The sequence below is a fragment of the Hirundo rustica genome, chromosome 3 (genome assembly GCF_015227805.2).
Source record: "Hirundo rustica isolate bHirRus1 chromosome 3, bHirRus1.pri.v3, whole genome shotgun sequence".
Lineage (NCBI taxonomy): Eukaryota > Metazoa > Chordata > Aves > Passeriformes > Hirundinidae > Hirundo > Hirundo rustica.
The window spans coordinates 29,378,186-29,398,878 of NC_053452.1; the positions used below are offsets into that span (position 1 = coordinate 29,378,186).

Sequence of the window (20,693 nt, forward strand, 5' to 3'; positions counted from 1 at the left end):
GAGCTTAAATACCACTGCATTAATCAAGGATAGAGTGTTCCCACATTAAGAAATACCCTCTTCAGGTATTTTTGTATCTATGAAATTGAAGATGCTTTACATTAAAACTTTAATCTTCACAAGATTACTGTAATTATTAGTTTGCACTATAATAACTGGTTTTGTGGCAACCACATGTTTGATGCGCTATTGTTAAAAGAAGAACAGTCCCTTTCATAAGACTTTACTATCTGGAAGGCAGATGTAAAAAGATACCAGGAAAGTTCAGAGAAAAAATTAAACATCCCAGGTTTTTTTCCTAATGTTTGTTTGCTTTGTATTGTAATTGACTCATATATTATAGCTCTCACAACAAATTACCTTAGCATAAGCAAAGGAACTAACTGAAGGGCATCCTCTGCTGTAGCCACACACTGACATGTGAGGTACAGTTATTTAAAAAATGGGGAGAATAGAACAGACACAATCCGACACTGGTGCCACCTTTCCTTAGGAAACGGAGCTAAATGAACAATTTTGTTCATCTGAAATATGGTAGGGAAACCCTTGACATCAAAATGTACCAAGAATGACTTACTGGAGGTGTGTTCAAAGGGTATCAACAGTACTTCATTCCTTCTAGAGGTTATCATTTCCAGTTGAAAAGCCATTCTTGAGAGGGAAAAATGGAAATTGACATGGTTGTACAGGTAGACAGATGTCTGAGATGACTATGATGGATATTTGCAGCAAGTCCATTATATGCTGTACTCAAGGTTCAATAAACCTGGAAATCGCAGGCTCAAGATTAGTGAAATAACAGTGAAATTACCATTGTTTGTAAAGCTCCTCAGAAAAAGTAATCCATTAATTTTCTGAGAAAACAGTTTAAGCCAAAATGTGGCCTTGATTACTAGGGAGGTGACAAACAGAACAGGGGGTAAGTATGAGCTATAAAAGTTAAAAAAAGTTCTATAAAAACTCCTCATGTGAGGAATATAGTAATTTAAATTACTTTTGACTGAAATTACCTTTGAGAACTGAAACACTGGATGTCTCCTAGGTGAAGGAAAAACGCAGAGTAGGCATAGACACTTCTAGCATTCTTCAGTCTTCAATGTACTCCTTGAACAAAGCAGGTGACGTCTCATCTTACTGCTTGTTGAAGAAAACTAAGATAACACTACTGAAAACTTTATTTCCTACCTACTTGTGTTGGTGAAGAGCCACTCACTACCAGAGTGTAGCAAAGGTGCTACACCTTATATACTATCTCATTTCAGTTCAAATAAAACACTTTGGTGCACTGTTCATTAACATGAATCACATAATTCAAAGTGTTTCTAATCTGAGAAACACCTTGTTTCACTATGCTTACATGAAGAGACCTTTCTCCAAAGCCCCGTACTTTGTGACCGGGTAACTTGATTATACACAAACTGATGGTGGACTAATTACCAAGAACAGAGAAACACGTGTTTCCTTCGAAGATGAGAGATACTGTATCAGATTAGATTTTGGAATGGGCAAAATAAGAGGAAATACTCTGCTGAGTCTTCATGGTACAGAAGTCCATTTCTAGTTACAGTCCATGATTTTTCCACCAATTTCATGTGAAATTTGAAGTGATATTACTATTCTTCTATTATATTTTCAAAGGCAAAATGCATTATCCAGAACAATGAATGGAACCACAACTTAACTGTCATGACACTGCAGACAAGTCACATAATGCACTGACTCCTCAAAAATTTTTCAACATTTCAACATATCACCATTTTCCATATATTCTGTGATGCTTGTGTTCAACCATGTCAGCTAAAATAAAAGGTTTATTCTTAGCAGAATATGTACATTCCCAGTGACTTAAACACCGTTCTTTAATCTAACACAGTAAAATTATTGTTAATGCCAAGTCCAATAGGAGACCGTTTTTCTTGGCTGTAATTCTGCAGGGATCTTAGGTAATGGAATCAAAATCTTGAGCTTTAAACAAGTGCTGGCACCAACCTAGCTGCGGTAACCAGAGCAACCTTAAGCAATGTTGTAGTTACCTGGTGTCTGCTCACCAGACTATCTTTTTATGAGCCTCAGGGCAGTTGGTGAATATATATATCTTTGCATTAATTCCCACTTAAAGTTAAATTTAATTGAATAAACTTAGGACGTTCTACTCCTCACCACAAATGATGTGCAGTATTATTCTAACAAAGAAGTTTAGTAGATATTTGCCAACTTTGAGAAAATCCTTATAAGTGGTTATCACAAATAAAGTAAATACTGATCTTCAATTTTACTTTTATTATAAATTATGTCACATCATGTATTTTGAATTGGTGAAAAACTTCTGTGTTCATATTTTATCAAGGCCTATCTCTTTTCTTTTTTTTTACACAAGGGATGTAAAATATCTCCCACATTTCAGCACCTGAAAAAGTACTGAAATGTGGTCTGAGGGTACCCAGCTCTGATACTGAGTTACCTTCATTAATTATTAAAGAAAACAAAACTCAAAAAGAAAGGCAACAAACTTCTGACACTACCACTAACAGTAAGTTAGGCATGAGTAAGACTGATCTGCTTTGGGACCTACAGTGTTGTTCTGTCTGAAAGACAGCACTGAGTCTATGATCAGAAAATAAACAGGTCTTAGACAACATACGTCTTCTCCAGACATATAGAAATTCCAAGGACTTTGCAAAGAAAACTCCAGGCATGATTAAGATACCTTCCTATATGGCTTCTCCAAGTCAAGATGGCTTATTTATTATGCTTTTTACTTGATTAAATAAACAAACTTTATTAATTAAATAAATTCAATATAAGGAAGGTTTTGTTCCCATCGACACACTGGGGGCCTAGCAGGTTCCAGCACAGTTCAGAGCAGGCGAGAAAAAAGATGAAAGCCACTGTCTTCAGAAGAACATGAAATACTGTGGCACAGACTTCTGGTGCTAGGGCCTGAGCTGTGTGTTGAGAAAACTTGGCTAATACAGAAATGATAATGTCAGATTTCACATTCTTGTCTGAACCGATGCCGAAGTCATCAGCAATCCTGACACTGGTAAAGCCACCACAGCACTGGGAATAGTAATGACTGCGTAATGAATAGTTGGTATCATAATAAAATTTCATAAATTAGTTTCTTTCATAAAATGCTGGATTCTTCACAGGGTAGCCAGAGGAGCCATGAGGCCATTCCTGAACTCAATTTTGGTTTGATCAACGTGACACCACAACCGCTTGAGCTGTCATTTACACTTAAAGACCTGAATGCTCACTTGTCAATGTCAGCAGGAAGAAAATGACACCTAAGTCGCACCACTGAAAGCTTACTTCATGCCAAATTAATTTGATGCCATTGCTCACATGGATAGACTAATAATTTCCACTGTCTTCTACTTCATTTTGACATATTGAACTGACATTAAATAATTTAAATAAAGCAGCACAAAAGCATTTGGAAGGTACTTACCATTCGAAATATCTCTAGTCTTGTATTCATACATACACGCACTTCAAGCTACTAGTAGCAATTGAAACGATGGCTTAAAAAGGACGAAAACAGTATTTAAAAGATAACCTATGACTAAAGCAAAAAATGTTTAAAACAGTAATCAAAAACCTTTTCAGTTTGTTTGAAATTGATAAAATCGCTGATTTCCTCTCTACCTCCAACACTGCTGTATCAAAGGACATTACTTGAAGACTTAGAAACATCTACTGAATGACAGCTCCTTAAATTGCATAAAGTTCAACCATGATAAACAAATACTCAAATGGACAAAGGTTAGCACACAGAATAGCTTGTACTCACCTATTAATAAATACCATACTAAATTTAGGTTGACAGCCACAGCTAAAATAGCAGATGAAAGAATTATTGTATTTGATACTTCATGGCTTAAAAATCACAACTACTGGAATCTATTTCTGGTCAGTCACAACATTACTCTAGCAAAACTTCATATACCAGTTTCCCAGTTTTAAAATGTGGCGATTAATACATCTTATTATTGATGTTACAGGTGTTAAGTCAGTATTACAAAACCTTTAGATTCTGACTGCAAAGTTCTCCATCAATGCTGCAGAAAGGAAACCTATTAATCTCAATTCCTTTAACTACCACCAACTGCCTTGTGAATAAGAAAAAATTTCAAGTTGCAGAAACATTTTCAGTATCAGACAACTATCACTGGCAACATAAAATTCTTTTAATAGAAAAAGCATGAAAGAGTAATTCGTCTGATGAGCCAAATTTCAGCTTGATGCTTCTATAGGAATAATAAATCTCAAAAACAGGATTCATAATACTGATGCAGAAATACTGAGACAAACTCAAAACTATTAATGGTGCAAAAGACACCACTTCAAATGCTTTTACCTGTCTGAACCAGTTTTGCTGCTTTGACACACCTACAATTCTTGTATATATTTATCCCTCTGAAACACAGAACAAGCACATAACACAAAGAGGCCTTTATATATAATGCCATATAATTACCCTTCCATTTCAGATGGTTTGAAAATCTGTGTTTATGACTATAGTTCTGTGATCATGATCCTGTTGACTTCAATGAGGGCAGAGTCCACCTCATGGAATAAAAAACACGCTCGTCTCTTGACTGGCCTGAACTGCACCAATTGGGCCAATTAGACCAGCCTTTCTATAAAGGTATCTGAAATATTTGTTTTTCAAAAATTGCACACAACTGGTTTCATAACAGGAGACATAACACTTCTTGCCTTGATCACTTTCCAGCATCATAAACCTCTGCTTTTTTTTCTAACACAAACACAGGGAAGTGAAACTACCAGCCAGTCCTTTCCCATAACATGAAATAAAATGAAAATTTCTTTGAAAAATAGGGAAGAAAACCCACCAACCATGAGGTACACATCTGCTCTTCAATACAGCCAAAACTCTGGTTTGAAGCTAGAAATCAACTCTTTTTCATGACAGTCGGGTATATCAGTGATTTGTGTCCAAATGCAAGTGACTGTTCTCACTACTGAATAATCAGCTACTCTGTGTAACTGTATTATTATTTTCAGTATTTGTGTAAGAAAAAACTGATAATCCAGATTTAGCAAAGCCACATCATCATTCCAAAAAGTTACAAGGCAATTTTTATCCCATACTGTGTAATTATCTATAAATATATAGCTTTGTAGGGTTTATTGATTGAAATCTATGCTTTACATCTCATATTTGCACCGTATCTAACTTTTTATAAAGGACACTCTACAAAGAATAAACCAGAAAGAAGTAAACTTTACTCTGATTGCTCTAGTCCTTTACAGAAAATTAAAACTAATTAAAAAACAAACAAACAAACAAAAAACAACAAAAAAACCCCCCAAAACCCATAACCAAGACAGTCCTCTAGAGAAAATAAAAATTATAAAAAAACCCCTGAAACTCAACAAAAAAAAAAAAAAAAACAAACAAACCAAAACCCCAAACAAACGAACAAACAAAAAACCCCAAAAAAACCAACCCCCCAAAACCAAAAAAAACACCAAAAACCCCCAAACAAACAAAAAAACCCCCACAAACAACAACAACAACAGAATCCTTTTACTGCTCTGAAATTACAAGCACACATTAAGTTTATGTACGTAAAAGTTGTCTACCTGTTTTTCAGCATGTAAATGCTTCCTAGCCACTGAATAGCTGTGCAACTAATAATCTGTTATAGAAAGAAATTTAAGACTGCAATAAGAATCAAAACATTATATCAATTTGGAACTGTATGTTACCAGTAAGTTTTAAATATTTGCCCCTTGTTTTATATATGAAAACCCAAGAAATTATGTGACTTGCCCTCTCAGCATCAAAAGGAATCTCTTTAAGAACCTCAGTGGAAATAAAATATATAAATTGTTCTTCCTGACCCTTCACATTAATAATCTCACAATGACACAAGGAAAGAGAAGACAGGGATGCTCCCTTTGAGGCTTTAAAATATTTGGTAATATACCAAAATATATATTTGTAATATACCAATCTGTGCACCGCGCAGGGATGCAAAGGGTACATACTGTCCTCTTTTTGTGTTCAACTGTTTTGGTCACTTTAAGGTCAGTTTGAGAATTCTGGTATTTCTGCTAAACTTGAAAAGCAAATATACTGTTAAAAATGGAATGCAAATTTAAAAATAGTGCCTATTCACTTTTGAACTTATTTTATGATTTCACAGTCTTAAAAAAAAAAGTATCATTTTCCCACCATAGATATCAATGCCCAGTAATTTCTCATCATTTTCAAGAGAAATAAAAAGCATATTGAAAAATAATAAACCTTTTGCTAACAATTATGTTTGTACACAACCAGGCTAGAACTGAACGGAAAAATATCTCTTCTCTTCATATGCAAATTCCTGGAACACACACATTATCAAGTTCTTTTACCTACTCCTCATTTCACAGGCAAGCTTCTAAACAAATTCCGTTAATAACAGTCTCTTAACTATGGCGGGAAAAAGATAATAAAAGAAATCAGAGATCGAGAGAAGGATTTACACAAATAGAAGAAAAATAAGTAGTTGTCTAAAAATTAACTTTTAATGTTTCTGATGGTAGAAATAAATAAGTTTTAAATACAATAAATACAATAGTCATTTAAAGCTAAAACATTTATCAGCAACGTTTATCAGACTACTTCTTCCCCTGCCAACAAAATCGTTTTTTCAGACACGGTATTCCTTCATGTGCTATTTGGAGGGAAATACTTCTCTGCAATAAAAATTCCTTCTGTATTTTTTTTCACTCCCTTCCAACTTATACCAAACAAGAAAGCATAACAGACATCCTTTTATGGTTAAAAAGATCCCGACCATGGTTCTTAATGATCTTGGACAAGCAATGCCCACATTACCACAACACTTTCTTGACTTAACACAGTTTGAAGATGAGGATGATGCTTTACATGCTCCAGGCTGAACAGATTTGTTAGGAAGACATGTCCTGACAGACGTGCTTAAGAAAATAAGGTCATTGATTAATCAAGAAAGGAGTCCATTAAAATAATGGAATTAATATATTTGTAGATGATTACTTAACAGGACACTGTCAAGGTATTTTTGTCAATTTTTGAATATTCCCGTCTCAATCAGCATTAATAAATGCTTGGCTCCATATTTGTCTAGCTTTCAGCATGTTAGAAGCTGGATTGCAATTAATGGCTGCATTAAAAAAAAAATAAAAAAATAAAAAGCAACCCCAAAACCAAACAGTCCTGAACTAATAATTTACATGAAGTGATAAATTGAGCATTTCCAAATACTTTGTTTTCTGTGCAATTGTTCTGCAAGGATCTGAACATCCTCATGCACATGAGAAACAAATATCTGGAGACAATACTGTTAAAGTTTCAAACTAGTGTTTTCTAAAGTTTACATTCAGTAAGCTTCCAAAATATTAATCTCAAGAAGAATCTTTTTCATTGTATTTTTCAAAGAATACAAAATTAGAACACAAAGATGAAGAGATAAGATTTGCTTCCAGTCTTTCTCTGTGATTCAAAAAACACTAATGTTTTGTACAGCTGTAAATATCTTAATTGAAAGGACATTCCAAAATTGCCTTAATATGGTAATGCAGAGATTATTCGTCTTTCTCTACAAATTCATTCTAGGTTTTTTTGTCCAACCCAAAAATAGCTCTTGCATATTAAATGAGCAGTTAATAAGTCTTCACATTGAAAACTTACTATTGATTCTTTTAGCTTACATTAAAGGAGAGATTTCCTTCACAGTAACAGTGATGAACACTGGAGGAAAAAGAAAATCAGCTGCAACATGATCTACCACAAATTCCCAAATGGATCACTTGACTAGAGATTTAAACTCGATAATCCCTTAGATGGGCATTCCCAAATTGATTTAAATGACACTGATAGATGATTAAGCTGCAGGAAGGAGTTTACAAATAAATTCAGCCTTGGTGCTAAGCAAGTGTAAATATTCTACTTGTGCATTCATCCCACTTGAGCCAAGTTGTTCTAAAACTTTTTGGACGACGAAAAAAATTTTGAATGTCATGAAGTGTTTCATTCTAGTGTAGATAATACTCTTATAATTTTTCTCCCTTTTAATTTAGCTTCAGATTCAGTGCGTACGTAACAGCTCTTTTCAGATGCCTCCTCACTCTCTTCGCTCCTTTCCCTGATCTGTTTTCAGCCTCAGAAGACAGAGAAGTTCATAGAAGCTCTATGAAGATCAGCAGTCAGGTAGAGGAGAGACACAACTGGTTATTCCACTGAATACTGCGACAGGTAAATTCAGTTTGCTGAGAAAGGCAGCCAAAGGGGGGCCAAATAGTGAAAACACTTCTCATCTTTTCACTCGATAAATCGCTACACAGGACACATGAGAGAACAATAACAGTACAATGTAGTGATTCCAGATGAGAGATTAAACCTGTACAAAATTAAACTTCAGTATTTCTGCTGCTCACAAATGTGATTTTACCCCAAACCTACAACTGTATGTGCCAAAAAACTCCTTTAGAAGTCCTGCTAAGCACACTTACTTTCTGTCTTGATAAAGAGCATTGCAAAATTCATTAAATTTCTTGTTTTAAATCCCATTTATACAGATCGCTATTACAATTTTCCAAGTTTCCTGGAAATGCATCCTTCCAAACCTAAGAGACAGCAATTTTTTCAATCTTACATGGTTTTCTTCCTCTTAATAGGCTTCAAATGACTCTCAGTTCTTTTCTATTAAATGATCTCTCTGTGCCATATCTTCTTTTATATTTAATATTGAAGTATTGTATTAACATAATGCTTATTCATACACACAAACCTTCTTGTAACACTGATAACATTTTTGTATCAGCGGCGTATAACTTTCTACACCATTTTTCCAGGAGGGATAAGTTGATTCAGCTATATTCACAAAATTCATAACTAAAGAAGCCAAGGAGAAGTAATTCTGCATACTGCAATGCTGCCTCACATGAGTCAGAGAAATAATATACGCCTCCAAGTTGCTTTAATAGGTATAGTCTCCTAAATGTGATACTATCATTGCCTGAAGGTCTGTAAACAGGCCTGCAGTTTGATCACACATCTTTTCAAGAAGGAACTGGCAACATGTGGTAAACAACAAAAAAAAGAAACAAAGAGAATATTTTAGCTATTAAGTTACTGCCATACAGTAAAACCAATGCTGCAAGAACACAATCGTAAAATGCCAGTCTTGTTTATTACAAATTCAATTTCATAGCTTCTTATGAAACACTTGCTATTGCATCAAGAGAACCTCTGGTAATTTCATTCCAACATTTCTTTTGTTTTAGGAGAGCTCATAAAGCACTCAGTCCAAAAGCATTGTATTATTAACACCTCAGTCTTTAATTTCTACCAAACAAGTAATATCCACCTATAATTTACACATCTTGAAATAAGGTTTCAAAAATTTCTGATTTTTTATTTAAAAAAAACCCAAACTTGAAAAGGGAGTTTGAGTCGCCATGTAAAAAAGAGTATCAATACAAGAGAAACTGCTCTTCTGCTCAGTAGTTCTAGTGCAGCCAAGGTTAATTACACAGAACAAAGCCCAGAAATTACTGCCGTCTTAACAGCCTTTTATTGACATTGTCAAAATAAATGATATGCATAAAATGAAATGGATACTCAAAGGACTACATTCTACCTAGAAAGGTAAGTGCTCCATTTGTAAACAAAGATGCAAGACAGCCTTAAAATATAAAATTAAAATGGTATTTTAGTTTAAATATTTCTCTTACAGACTGCAAGTCAGATTGCATGTACCCTGGTCTCTGCTGTGCCATTTATTTGCTTTTCAATTTTTTTTTTAATAAGTGAAAGAGTTACAGTGCTTTTGTTTCATGCAGAACACCACTCGATTCTGAACTTTAGAAAGAAGGTAAAATTGAAGTTCTGAGTATCTTCAGAGACACAGTTATTGTTCAAATGTGAAGAGGTGTCCAAAATCACCTTAAGACACTCAAGAATAGTAAAGGATGTAATAGCAGGACAACAATGAGAAACCATAATAGTGGGAAAATGGCCTAGGAGAAAAACCTCCAGCAGCTCTGAAGTCTCACTTGTTTTTCCTTCAAGCAAAGTGTGACAAAATGAACCCGACTTAAATGACTGCTAATTTGAACTGTGATGAGTTGTGAAGGTTATAGAGAGGGGAGAGGAAGAACACTGCTCTGGTTAAAGCCTTGAACAAGCTCTCTACTCACAGCTCAGTATTCCACTCTGAATTTGCATACACCTAGCTCGTGTTTCAAGTTCTGTCTGAAAAATAGAGGTTTTTTATCATATGTCACAACTCCTGTGAACAATATATTAAATTAGAACTTGTCAGATGATCAGTTACTAATTTCATCTAATCTGTGTAGGGAGAAAAAGCAACAATACCTACTTGTACGTCAAAATGGGAACCTGGGTATAATTTGACCTACATTTCAAGAGCTTATCTAATCACGTAACAACAGTAAAGTGAAAATTAAATAAGATTTATTACTTAAAAAAAGTAATGAGTCTAGGTGAAATGAGATAGAATTAATGATTTTATCTAGGACACACATTATAAATGCTAAACAATGAGAATAATAATTTGGAATGAGCTTGTTTATTCTTTGTTAATGAACGCATTGTCCTCAGGGTTTTGCAAATGAATCGCTGATTATTTACATACCATCAGTCAGTCATCAGTTTTAGTCAAGACATCAGTCATATTTGGCTAACATCTTTCCACACCAGAAAAGATGTTGCAGTAAAACACGGAGTATCTGATATGTCCAAATATATAAACACATTCCAATATATTAAAAGCACATACATTTCAGTAGTTTATTACTTAAGATAACTACAAAAGCAAATCATTAAAATAACAAAATCTGGCATTATCAGTTTAACTCTATTTCCCTATTCTCCTTCACCAGAAGGGCTTTCTAAAGGTATCATATGGGTACACTTAAATGTTCTATGTGCACTCTAGACAGTTCATTACACAACTCAAACCCAACATTTAATTAATGGACATCTTTTTGCCCAAATTTTGATGTACTGGTAAACTGCTAAGGCCTAAGGAGTGCACCTAATTGCACCCAATGAAGCCAAATTAACGCTCCTCCCCACTGCCCCTTCTCTCCCATGGATGTGCTGTTTGCAACGATTACAGGTCCCAGCACATGAAAGACATACAAGTTCTAGCATGAACACCTAAACTGTTAAAACAGAAATAGAGGTCTAAGTTTTATTTGTTGTTCTTTCACTGTCTCACTGAGATGGTGCTGGACATGGCACTTTCCTTTAGCCTTCAACATCTGAAGTCTCCTTCTAAACCAGACTACATACACCTTCTGTAAACAGGCAACTTCCTTCCTAAATAGAAGTTACTATAGAAATTAAAAGCTTTATAGGAACATGGCACATTTTTAGCTAGAAATTGGTGGACAAAATGCTGTGCATTCTTTTGGTAACATGAAATAAAACCAGCAGAACATCCTACTTTTTTGTGGTTTTACTTTATGTTTTCTAGTATTATGACCAATGACATTGCCAGTATCAATTAGACAAAAATAAAAGCGATGGTTCCATTAAACTCAGTATGTTTACTGCTGAGAGTAACTGTTTCAATGTTAAAGCTTTAATGTCTTTATTTTTCTTTTTATTTTTGGCTTAAACCTCTATACCCATGAAATCAAGTAAAAGTGATTAGTGTTACACATGCCACTGCATGGTTATTTTACAGACATATATTTAAAAAAAAACCCAAACAAAACCTCCTTTTAAGACTGGCAGCCATGAATTGATTTTGTATATTTAACAAAAAAAAAAGTTACCAATGCAACAATGCAAATCACAGCATTCAAACCACACATGGCTAAGAATTGTATGAAATCACCATATAGATGTACATTCATGTTAATACCATTCTTTCTTAAGAAGCCGTAGTCTAGTAAGCTGAAAGGCAGAACAAAAGAACCCCAGAACATTAAACCAACCCAGCCCTTGTAACAGCAACTGGCACTTTTATAAACAAAATTTACATTAAAATATCAATGTATGAGCTGCTGTAGGATTTAAGCCCTGATGTGAAGCCTTAGAAAAAATCCCAGTAGTAGAAAGGGGCTGTGGGCTCAGTATGGAAACATCGTTCGTAAAATCCTACCATCATGCTTTACGTACTTCTGTACTTGCAAATACAGATTTGCTGGTTCATGAGTTTTACAGATTATGTGCTACGTTCAAACTCTGTGCTCAACAACTTCTCAAATATTTTTTTCCTTCAATAAGAAACAGCAGTGGTAAACGAATGCAAGAGTTTTAAAAAAAGATGCATTTCCAAGATCCACTTCCAAGTTTAAGACCACTGTACGTTGCTTGTTCTACATACTATGGGCAGACCATGACAGACGAAACAAGCACCATCATTATGTAATAACCTGCAATTATTTTTATAGCTATTGAATTCCATTCTTCCTATGCAATACATAAAATGCAAATGTAAAGCAATAGTACAAATTACAAGCCCTAACAAGGCAGTAAATCTGAACCAAGTCACGCAACATAACGTGTCTATAAACTTTCCCACCAGATGCAAGAAGGGCTTTCAAAAGCTGCTCTTTTAAACTTATTTTTCTTAATTTTTAAAAGAAAATTAACGAAAATGCCCCTATCTCTAGTCATATCTAAATAGCAAATTAATAGTTCTACCAATTTTGAGGAGAATTCACAGCAACTGAGATGAATATCCTAAGATTTATCAGTAGATGCGGCGGTCTTTTCCTTTACTTTTGCATTATAAAAATAAAATGTTTAAAAATAAAAGAACTGTCATCAAAAATACAGTTGATCAGAGACTATGATTCATATTAAGATCATAACCTATTAAAATCATCAGCTGTGCAGAATGAGCTGTTCCAGTTGACAGATCTTATTAACAAAATCTTCCAATAAATTACAGAAAAAGCTGATTTTAAGAAATTGCTTTTGGCTTTCAGCATATGGAGCTTAAGGTGCTCCTGACACTAACATGTTTTATGTGGTTTTAGTGACTAGATGCTACAAACAAGTCATCTTGTTCTGAAAAAGCTGTACTAATAAATTTAGTGAGAACGAAGGGAATTTTTCCCCCCCCAGAATTCAAACGAAACACGTTTTGATCTTAAAGTACACTTTTATACAGCTTTGCTTCCCTTGGTTTGTGGGCAGAAGATAATAAGAACAAAATCATGAAAGGATGACTAATTAAATCATAGTGTCTGTAAGTATTTCTGCAGCTTCACTGAACTAAAGCAGCTATTGCTTTAATCTTAACTCTCCAACACCAGAATCAGCAGATTCTGTGACAAAACAAGAGCTGACCTATTCTGAAAAACTCTGTGAGGTCAGTAATACGACTACAATGGTTAAGACCAGCCAAGAAGCACAATACAGTGGAATATGAAACATCTTACACACTTTTACCTACAGTGACAAGTGAAGCATCTTGCAAAATAAAAAACCAAAACAACCCCCCCGAACATTTACAGCTTACAGGTCTTATGTTTTTTAAGCTCTAATGAAAAACTAGACACTTAAAACATCTCAGCACAAAAAAAGTCTAGCTTTCTGATTCCACAACTTTTTAAACTAACAGAAACATTTCATGACATTAAGATTATTTTTCCCCTCCCCATTTACTTTTGGCCTCAGTCAACAAGTAAGGTCCAGTGCTTGGAGTTTTGCCTGCTTCTGACAATGGCCAACATATCTAGCTAAAGAAGCACTTCCTCACTGGTACTTAGTCGTTATTTTCAATGAAAAATGTGGACAGCAAAAATAAACTGCTGATTACTGGGCACAGGCTAAAATGAAAGACTCTAAGAGACAAGCATCAATAACATCTACTACTGATAAATGTCTTCTGCACACACAGCTTACATTTATTTTCCCAGCCTCTAGATCATGCAATTCACGGTCTTCAGCTGCTACAAACGCTATGGTTTCAAATACTGCCAGTACTGACTTGCACAGACCCATTTATAATCTAAAATCTCAATGGCTCGTTATAATTGTATGTTATAAAGTTTGCCTTTATTAACAGAAGAAGCCCAGACAATCTTTGATGATCCAATATTCTGTTTAAGTAAGTTAATGAAGGTATAGTAATCAATCTAGTAGTATCCTACTGTAATCTACTTTTAAATATAAACTATTTGCCCCAAATGCTTACATACATCTCAAGATAAGGAATACTTTATGGAGGGCAATTCAGGGAGTTAACTTCGTGCCTTTGTCAGGAAGTCTTAAGTAGTATAATATTAGCAGTAATCTAAATTAGCCTAAAAGATCTCTATGTAAAGCATGTTCAGTATTGTGAATTATGAGGGATACATATTATTTCAGGACTATCGATCAGCCTTGTAAATTTCTAGTTTTGCCATTGGTAAAAGAGGTAAAATGACACCAGGCACCACAGACCTGACAAACTCCATATGGGATGCAGGTCCATCATTCTATTCTGTCTATATGACGGAAACAGCGTATGCTGCATAACATTCTACACTCCTTTGAGAGGAAGCTGCCTGGCACAGACTAAAACAGTCTAGTGCAAGAAGACCAAGTCAGATCTGAACTCCACATCATTCTTGCCACTGTTGTGACCTCAACACACTACACATCAGGTTTTAGTTAGTCAGCTACAAACAAAATCAATGAAGTTTAAAAGTAAAAGAAAATATTATTCTCTTTCAGAATATTTAGCTCAGATTTTTTAAACAGCTTTAGAACTTTTTATACAAGTGCATTTGCCTTATGGTATTTGCAGCAATTTAACGCAAATCTTGAATGCTGTCAAATAAACCAAACTGCTAAGGCACAAGAGTAAATTAATTAGCCTGGGAAAAAAAAATCTCATTTGACCCTGCATGCTACATTTTTGTTTGTTCTGTACTGTAGTTAATTACTCAAACATAGACAAGTATTGCAGTCTTTTCACAGTACCTGGAATTTGCTCTAAGTTGTAAACAAAAGTTGCAGTGAAGCCTTTTAAGAGACTTCCAAATGATGAAATCAGACTAAGGAAAAAAACCCACAAATATGTTCTTATCTTTAAATTTGAACTTGAGGATAAACCTCTTCCATTGACAGTCTTACACACAACTGTTTGGCCCCTGGCAATGAGTCTAGACAATGTCTGTTATTTATTTCAGTTCTAAAAGATATGCACTAAATACAATGGTCATCACAAAATAAAAAAAAAAAAAAGGCACCTAAAGAAACAGGTCTGCCTTACGTATTTCCTTTACACTTCAATACTGAGAAATTATCGGAAGGCTGCTGGTAACAGCATCATAGCTAAATTAGTCCTAATTTAGCTAAATTATTGAGAGCACAACAAGCAGGTACATACACATAGGAAATGAGGACCTTAAAAGACAGATACAAGAAGGTGGTGTTAATCAGGGAACATCTTAGTCAAAACATTAAAAACCCACATGAAAATAAGAAGAAAAATACCTAAACGTCTTATTTTTAACAGCATCGCTGGCAACACACTTGGAAATCCACTAATACCGTGCAATCACACTACCGTCACATAAACAAATACAACCTGTACATTACTGAGCTGGAGGTTTTTAGTGATTCGTCATTATGATTACGTACGCGCCCCAAGCTGACCAAAACTAGCAAAAAAGAAACAAAACTACACCGAATGAATGTACTTAGGTAGTCAAGAGGGTTGACGGCACCCTGGCCTGTATCAGCAATAGTGTGGCCAGCAGGAGCAGGGCAGTGACCGCGCCCTTGCACTCAGCTCTGCCAAGGCCACGCCTCGAGTGCTGTGTCCAGTTCGGGGCCTGTCACCACAACAAGGACATCGACGTGCTGGAGTGTGTCCAGAGAAGGGAACGGAGCTAGTGAAGGGTCTGGAGCACAAGTCTTGCCATGAGTGGACAAGGCATCTGGGGGTGTTTAGTGTGGAGAATTTAAGGCTCAAGGAGGACCCTTATCTCTCTCTACAAACACCTGAAAGGAGGTTGTAATGAGGTGAGAGTCAGTCTCTTTTCCCAGGTAACAAGTAACAGGAGATGAGGAAGTGGCCTCAAGTTGCACAGGGGAGGTTTAGATTGGATAACTGGAAAAATTTCTTCACTGAAAGAGTGATCAGGCACTGGAACTGGCTGCCCAGAGAAGTGGTGGAACACCTGTGGAAGTGCTCATTTGATGTGTAGATGGGGCACTTAGGGACGGGCATGGGGTTATTAGTGGACTTGGCAGTGCTGGGTTAATGGTTCGACTTCATGATCTTTTCTAACCTAAAAAATTCTATGGAAATTTGAAAGAGGCATTTTAGATGCTGAGCCTATCACCTTTCTTATTACTGTGGCATACACAGCATCTGTAAACAGGCAGAAGTGTGAAGTAGAGACTGACTCTCAAAACGAGTATGTACAGTGAATATTTCCCTTTTCAAAATACTGTGGAGAAAATTAAAAATGCTGCAACCATCATAAAAGAATTTAATTCAAAATGAACATGCTGATTAAAAATCCAACTGTAAAAAAAGGCAAAGTATGCAAGGATTTTCCTGAGCCAAAGCCACATTCTTTTCAAATAAAAGAACCTTAATGAAAGATTTATCATAATAAATTTTGCAGCAGTTTGAACCATCAGCTTGATTCTGTGGCTGTTTCAACACAAAGTTTTTCACTTATATCAAATGGATTTGCATAAGAAAACAATTTGAAAGTGGATACAAAGGTCCACATTCAATTAAAAACCTTTCCATTAAAGTATAACTTTCTAAAAGAAAAAATAATGAATGTGCTTTTTATGTGTAAGCCAACATTTCTTCTAGTACAGCTCTTTAGCATAGAAAATACACAAATGATGCTTTTTCTTTCAAATGTAAAGGAACACGCCAGGAGAAGTTATGAAGAGAGATTTTTTTGCTGCAGACAATATAACGGGTATTGTTTCCAACTAAATAAAATCTGAAGAAATTTTACTGGAATAACTGAAGAAATTTTGCTACAATTTTAGAATTCAAAGGAAGAAACAGCGTACTCTCCATTGCTCTTTTAACTATCCTCAGTCTTCTTAATATACTCATCGATTTTACTTTAAATGCACACACACTTGAATTCAATTTTAAATTTGGTGTCATGAATACCTTCAAAATAACCTGGCAAATTCGCACATCCAGTCCATAACAATCCAACTTATGCTACCCCTTCAAACTCTTAATCTTTATAGGAAAAGTACTCTCACCACAATCAGTAAGAAGTTGACAGAATAACATGCTATGATTCCAGAGTGTATTCTCAACAACCCCAAAGATTTTGTAACACTGCATACCGATCTCACAGCTTACATCATCAAACCTGAGTACTGGCTTATGATACAAAGCTTTACAGTCATGCTTGTAGTGTGATTACCTACTGACACCAGTAAGAACTTCAGAAGAGCGTTAGAAATCACTGGGATACTAGGAGTGATAGATTAGGCAAAAATAATGGTCTTTAATATTTCACCAGATTTTAACACAAGTAGTATTAATTAAACGTAAAAAAGAAGATGTCAGAGAAAGCATAACAGGTTTGAACTTTGGAAATCATGACAGAGAAGCTACTGCACACTATAAGGTTCGCTGAAGACTAGAACATAATTCAAACACATTGAAGTCTGCAGTAAAACATTAAGCTGTTAATGCACTAACAGCCTTCAATTACTGATTGCTCTTCCACCTTTCAGGGTAATATTTTAACAGTTATTTCCACTGCATCAATAGATGCTCTATTAATCATGTACCATAATCCAGGAGGTAACATCAAACACAGCATGGCAGCCATGATGAAAAATAAACTTTTTTATTCCAATACATTAAAGGTCTACTTATGTCAAAAGTCTCATCCAAAAAAAAAAAATCTCTTTTTTACTTAATAGCTTTACAAATTTGGAGTAGTCAGAGCACAATTATTTAAATCACACCAGAGTAGTTATGATTCTGCCTGCTTTTATGTTGTTTATGTTGCTGTCACAAGAAATTACATTCATCTAGCTCAGAATACGGGAAGCTAAAGGCAGCAAGGGTACAAGATCCTGCCTGCTACAAAGCACACACTGTCATAACCCATGCTGGAGCCTAAATCAAACCACTCTTCTACTCTCAACAAATACTTCTGGAATAAACCAGTATTTCTTCTCCTGTTGCTACTCAGCCAGACTACATACCACTTTCCTACTACAGATAGTTAACTTGTCAGCTTGCACTGTAGAAGCCTGATCAAGAAAACTAAGGATTTTACTAGCACATTGCCCATCAAGAAGGATCCACTGCTGTAAAAATCCAGGCTATAACATCCAAAAGAGCATTAATTTTAAAACCCTGAAGCTAAGACAGTAAGACTTCTGAAATATCAAAGTAAAAGCAGACTGGGAAACTTAGTTTCTGCTACCTGCTCTTCATGTCTCTTCACCTCATGCTACATATGCATGCAAAATAAACACTTTTTCCTTCAGACTAATGAATCACTCAGTACTCAGGATGAACAAAGCTCCAGGAGGAGACTTGTGGAGCACTAATGATTTACCCACAGTGTACAAACCTTGTTTAGAGAAGATGTTTAGTGAACATGACTGGGAATTACAGTAAGGAGGAGTATGCTTTAAAACATTACTCTTCAGAAACAACATCTACCATGGTGTTCCTACATGACAGGGACATAAGTCATATGCCACCTTCCAAAACTTTTCCCAAAAAGTAAACAGAGAAGAACAAGATAGCCCTGCAAAAGAAGCTACTTAACATATTCCTTCTGCATTTGTCCTGAAATTCTTGACTCATTTAAAATTCTTCCTCAAAAAATATGGTACTTGGGAGTTCTGGCAGGAGCAGACAGCACAGTTTACATTATACATTCTCATTCCTCTTTTTTTCCCCAGCATCTTTCAGGAGGAAATCAGAGCTATCCTGCAGTCTAGGTGAACTGTTGCTGTGTCCTGCTTTACACCAACCTTCCCGAAAAGGCCTTACCCAACCCTCTTACATCTGAGCAGAAACATTCCTATCAAGTGAGAAGATAAAGCCCAATGAAAGACAGCAGCTGGGACAAGAGCTGCTGCTTAAAGTATCTGCATACTTTTGAGAAGCAGCTCATCACTCAAGCAGAAAACAATCTACAGAAGGTAGAAAGATCATAGGATTACAATCTCGAACCGCAACCAAAAATTTCAGTCAAGATTACAGTTGTGCCTGACTTTATTTTCATGGTTTGTAGCTTGAGACATTTTATTTCGTGAAGACTCACACTTGCAATTGTGATCTAACAATAGTTGAAGACAGTTCTAACAATAAGGTGAAGAGGAGGTAATGGAATCCACTCTGATAATTTCATCTCAACACATTAGTTTTTAAAGATTAAAACTGTTCCTCTTTCCAAATATTTAGAAGTAAAAAAAGGCAGACACATGGTTTAAAGGAAAGATGAGTGTTGGCAACATGAACTGACTCAAATTTTGTCTGCAGTGTAAGTTCTGGCACTTCATTCTGACAGTCACGACAGAAAAAACCAGATCTCTCACTGTGCCCTCTAAATACAGTAACATTGACCTTATGATGGGCTTTCACAGCAGCTGCTTCAAAGAGAGACTGTCCCTGTGCTGTAGAATACACTCAGTTCAAATTCTTCCATGGTGGTACTTTGTCAGAAATTGTTCTTTATATTTCTCCTCTTAGCAAAGAAATCAATGCTTTTTTATCCCAATTCACAAAAATACTCTATAGTCCTACTTTCAAAAGTATCTGGTCAAATTTCTGTTAATTGTGAACAATGAAGCAAAGCAATCACTGAAGCTTTCAGTTCAAGTAACCAGAATTTGCTTTCATTCCGTGTAAAGAAATGGTATATTTAGTTTGTTTTTCTGCTTCCACTATCAAGACTACTGGTACAAATGAGACTGTTCATTAAAAATCCCAACACTGACAAGCCATGAAATTCCACAGACTCACATAAAAGATGCCACAAAGTGGCACACAAAACAACAGCATATCCAACATCACCTTTCCAAAATATAATCCAATCAGACTTAGAAATAGCGAACTTTCAAACTCTTGGAGAGCAGGAAGGCAGAAAACTCATAATAATTAGTAAGGAGATTGCAGTAATTCATACTCTCTCCCAAATACTGTCAACTTAGACAGTCATTTTTACCTTGAGAAGGTATGTAGGAATATTGCTGAAATCAACAGGCAACTTCAAGAGGAAGCGAGCGGAGAACTCTCCAGTCTGTGGAAAAAAGGTAACACTAATGAGATCTGGTAGCTAAAAGAGAGCACAAACATTCTGAAGATTAAATACTATCCAGAAAAACGTGTAAGAACTCATCCCAAAAGAGAAGGGTTGAGAATTAGAACAAAACTGCTGAACAGAACTACTGGAGAGGAAGAAAAACAAAACCTACAGATTTCACAGGTGTCACATGAAAAATCACCTTAAAAAACACTAACCCTCATTGCCAGTAAGTTAACAGCAAAAAGCATTTAGAGTAAAACAATGTGCAGGACGAAAAATCAGACTATATTTTGTTACACCCTAAATATAGATGTATCTTGGCTGTACCCATTTCCGGACAAAGGTCTGGCGAGACCTGCAAAGAGTCTGAAAGCAAAGCTAAAAACCTGACAAATTGATAAGAGCATATAGATAAAACAGAGGCATCTTTACAAACGCTGCAG

The 20,693-nt window shown here is 35.5% G+C and overlaps 1 protein-coding gene across 3 annotated transcripts in view; it reads right to left on the minus strand.

The window, feature by feature from the left end:
- Nucleotides 1-20,693, minus strand: part of BABAM2 (BRISC and BRCA1 A complex member 2) — a 161,843-nt gene that overhangs the window by 87,936 nt on the left and 53,214 nt on the right. For all 3 annotated transcript variants that reach the window (XM_040059272.2, XM_040059271.2, XM_040059273.2), the window contains exon 6: nt 20,170-20,244. In XM_040059272.2, coding sequence (XP_039915206.1) covers nt 20,170-20,244 — 75 coding nt within the window. The remainder of the gene's footprint in view (nt 1-20,169; nt 20,245-20,693) is intronic.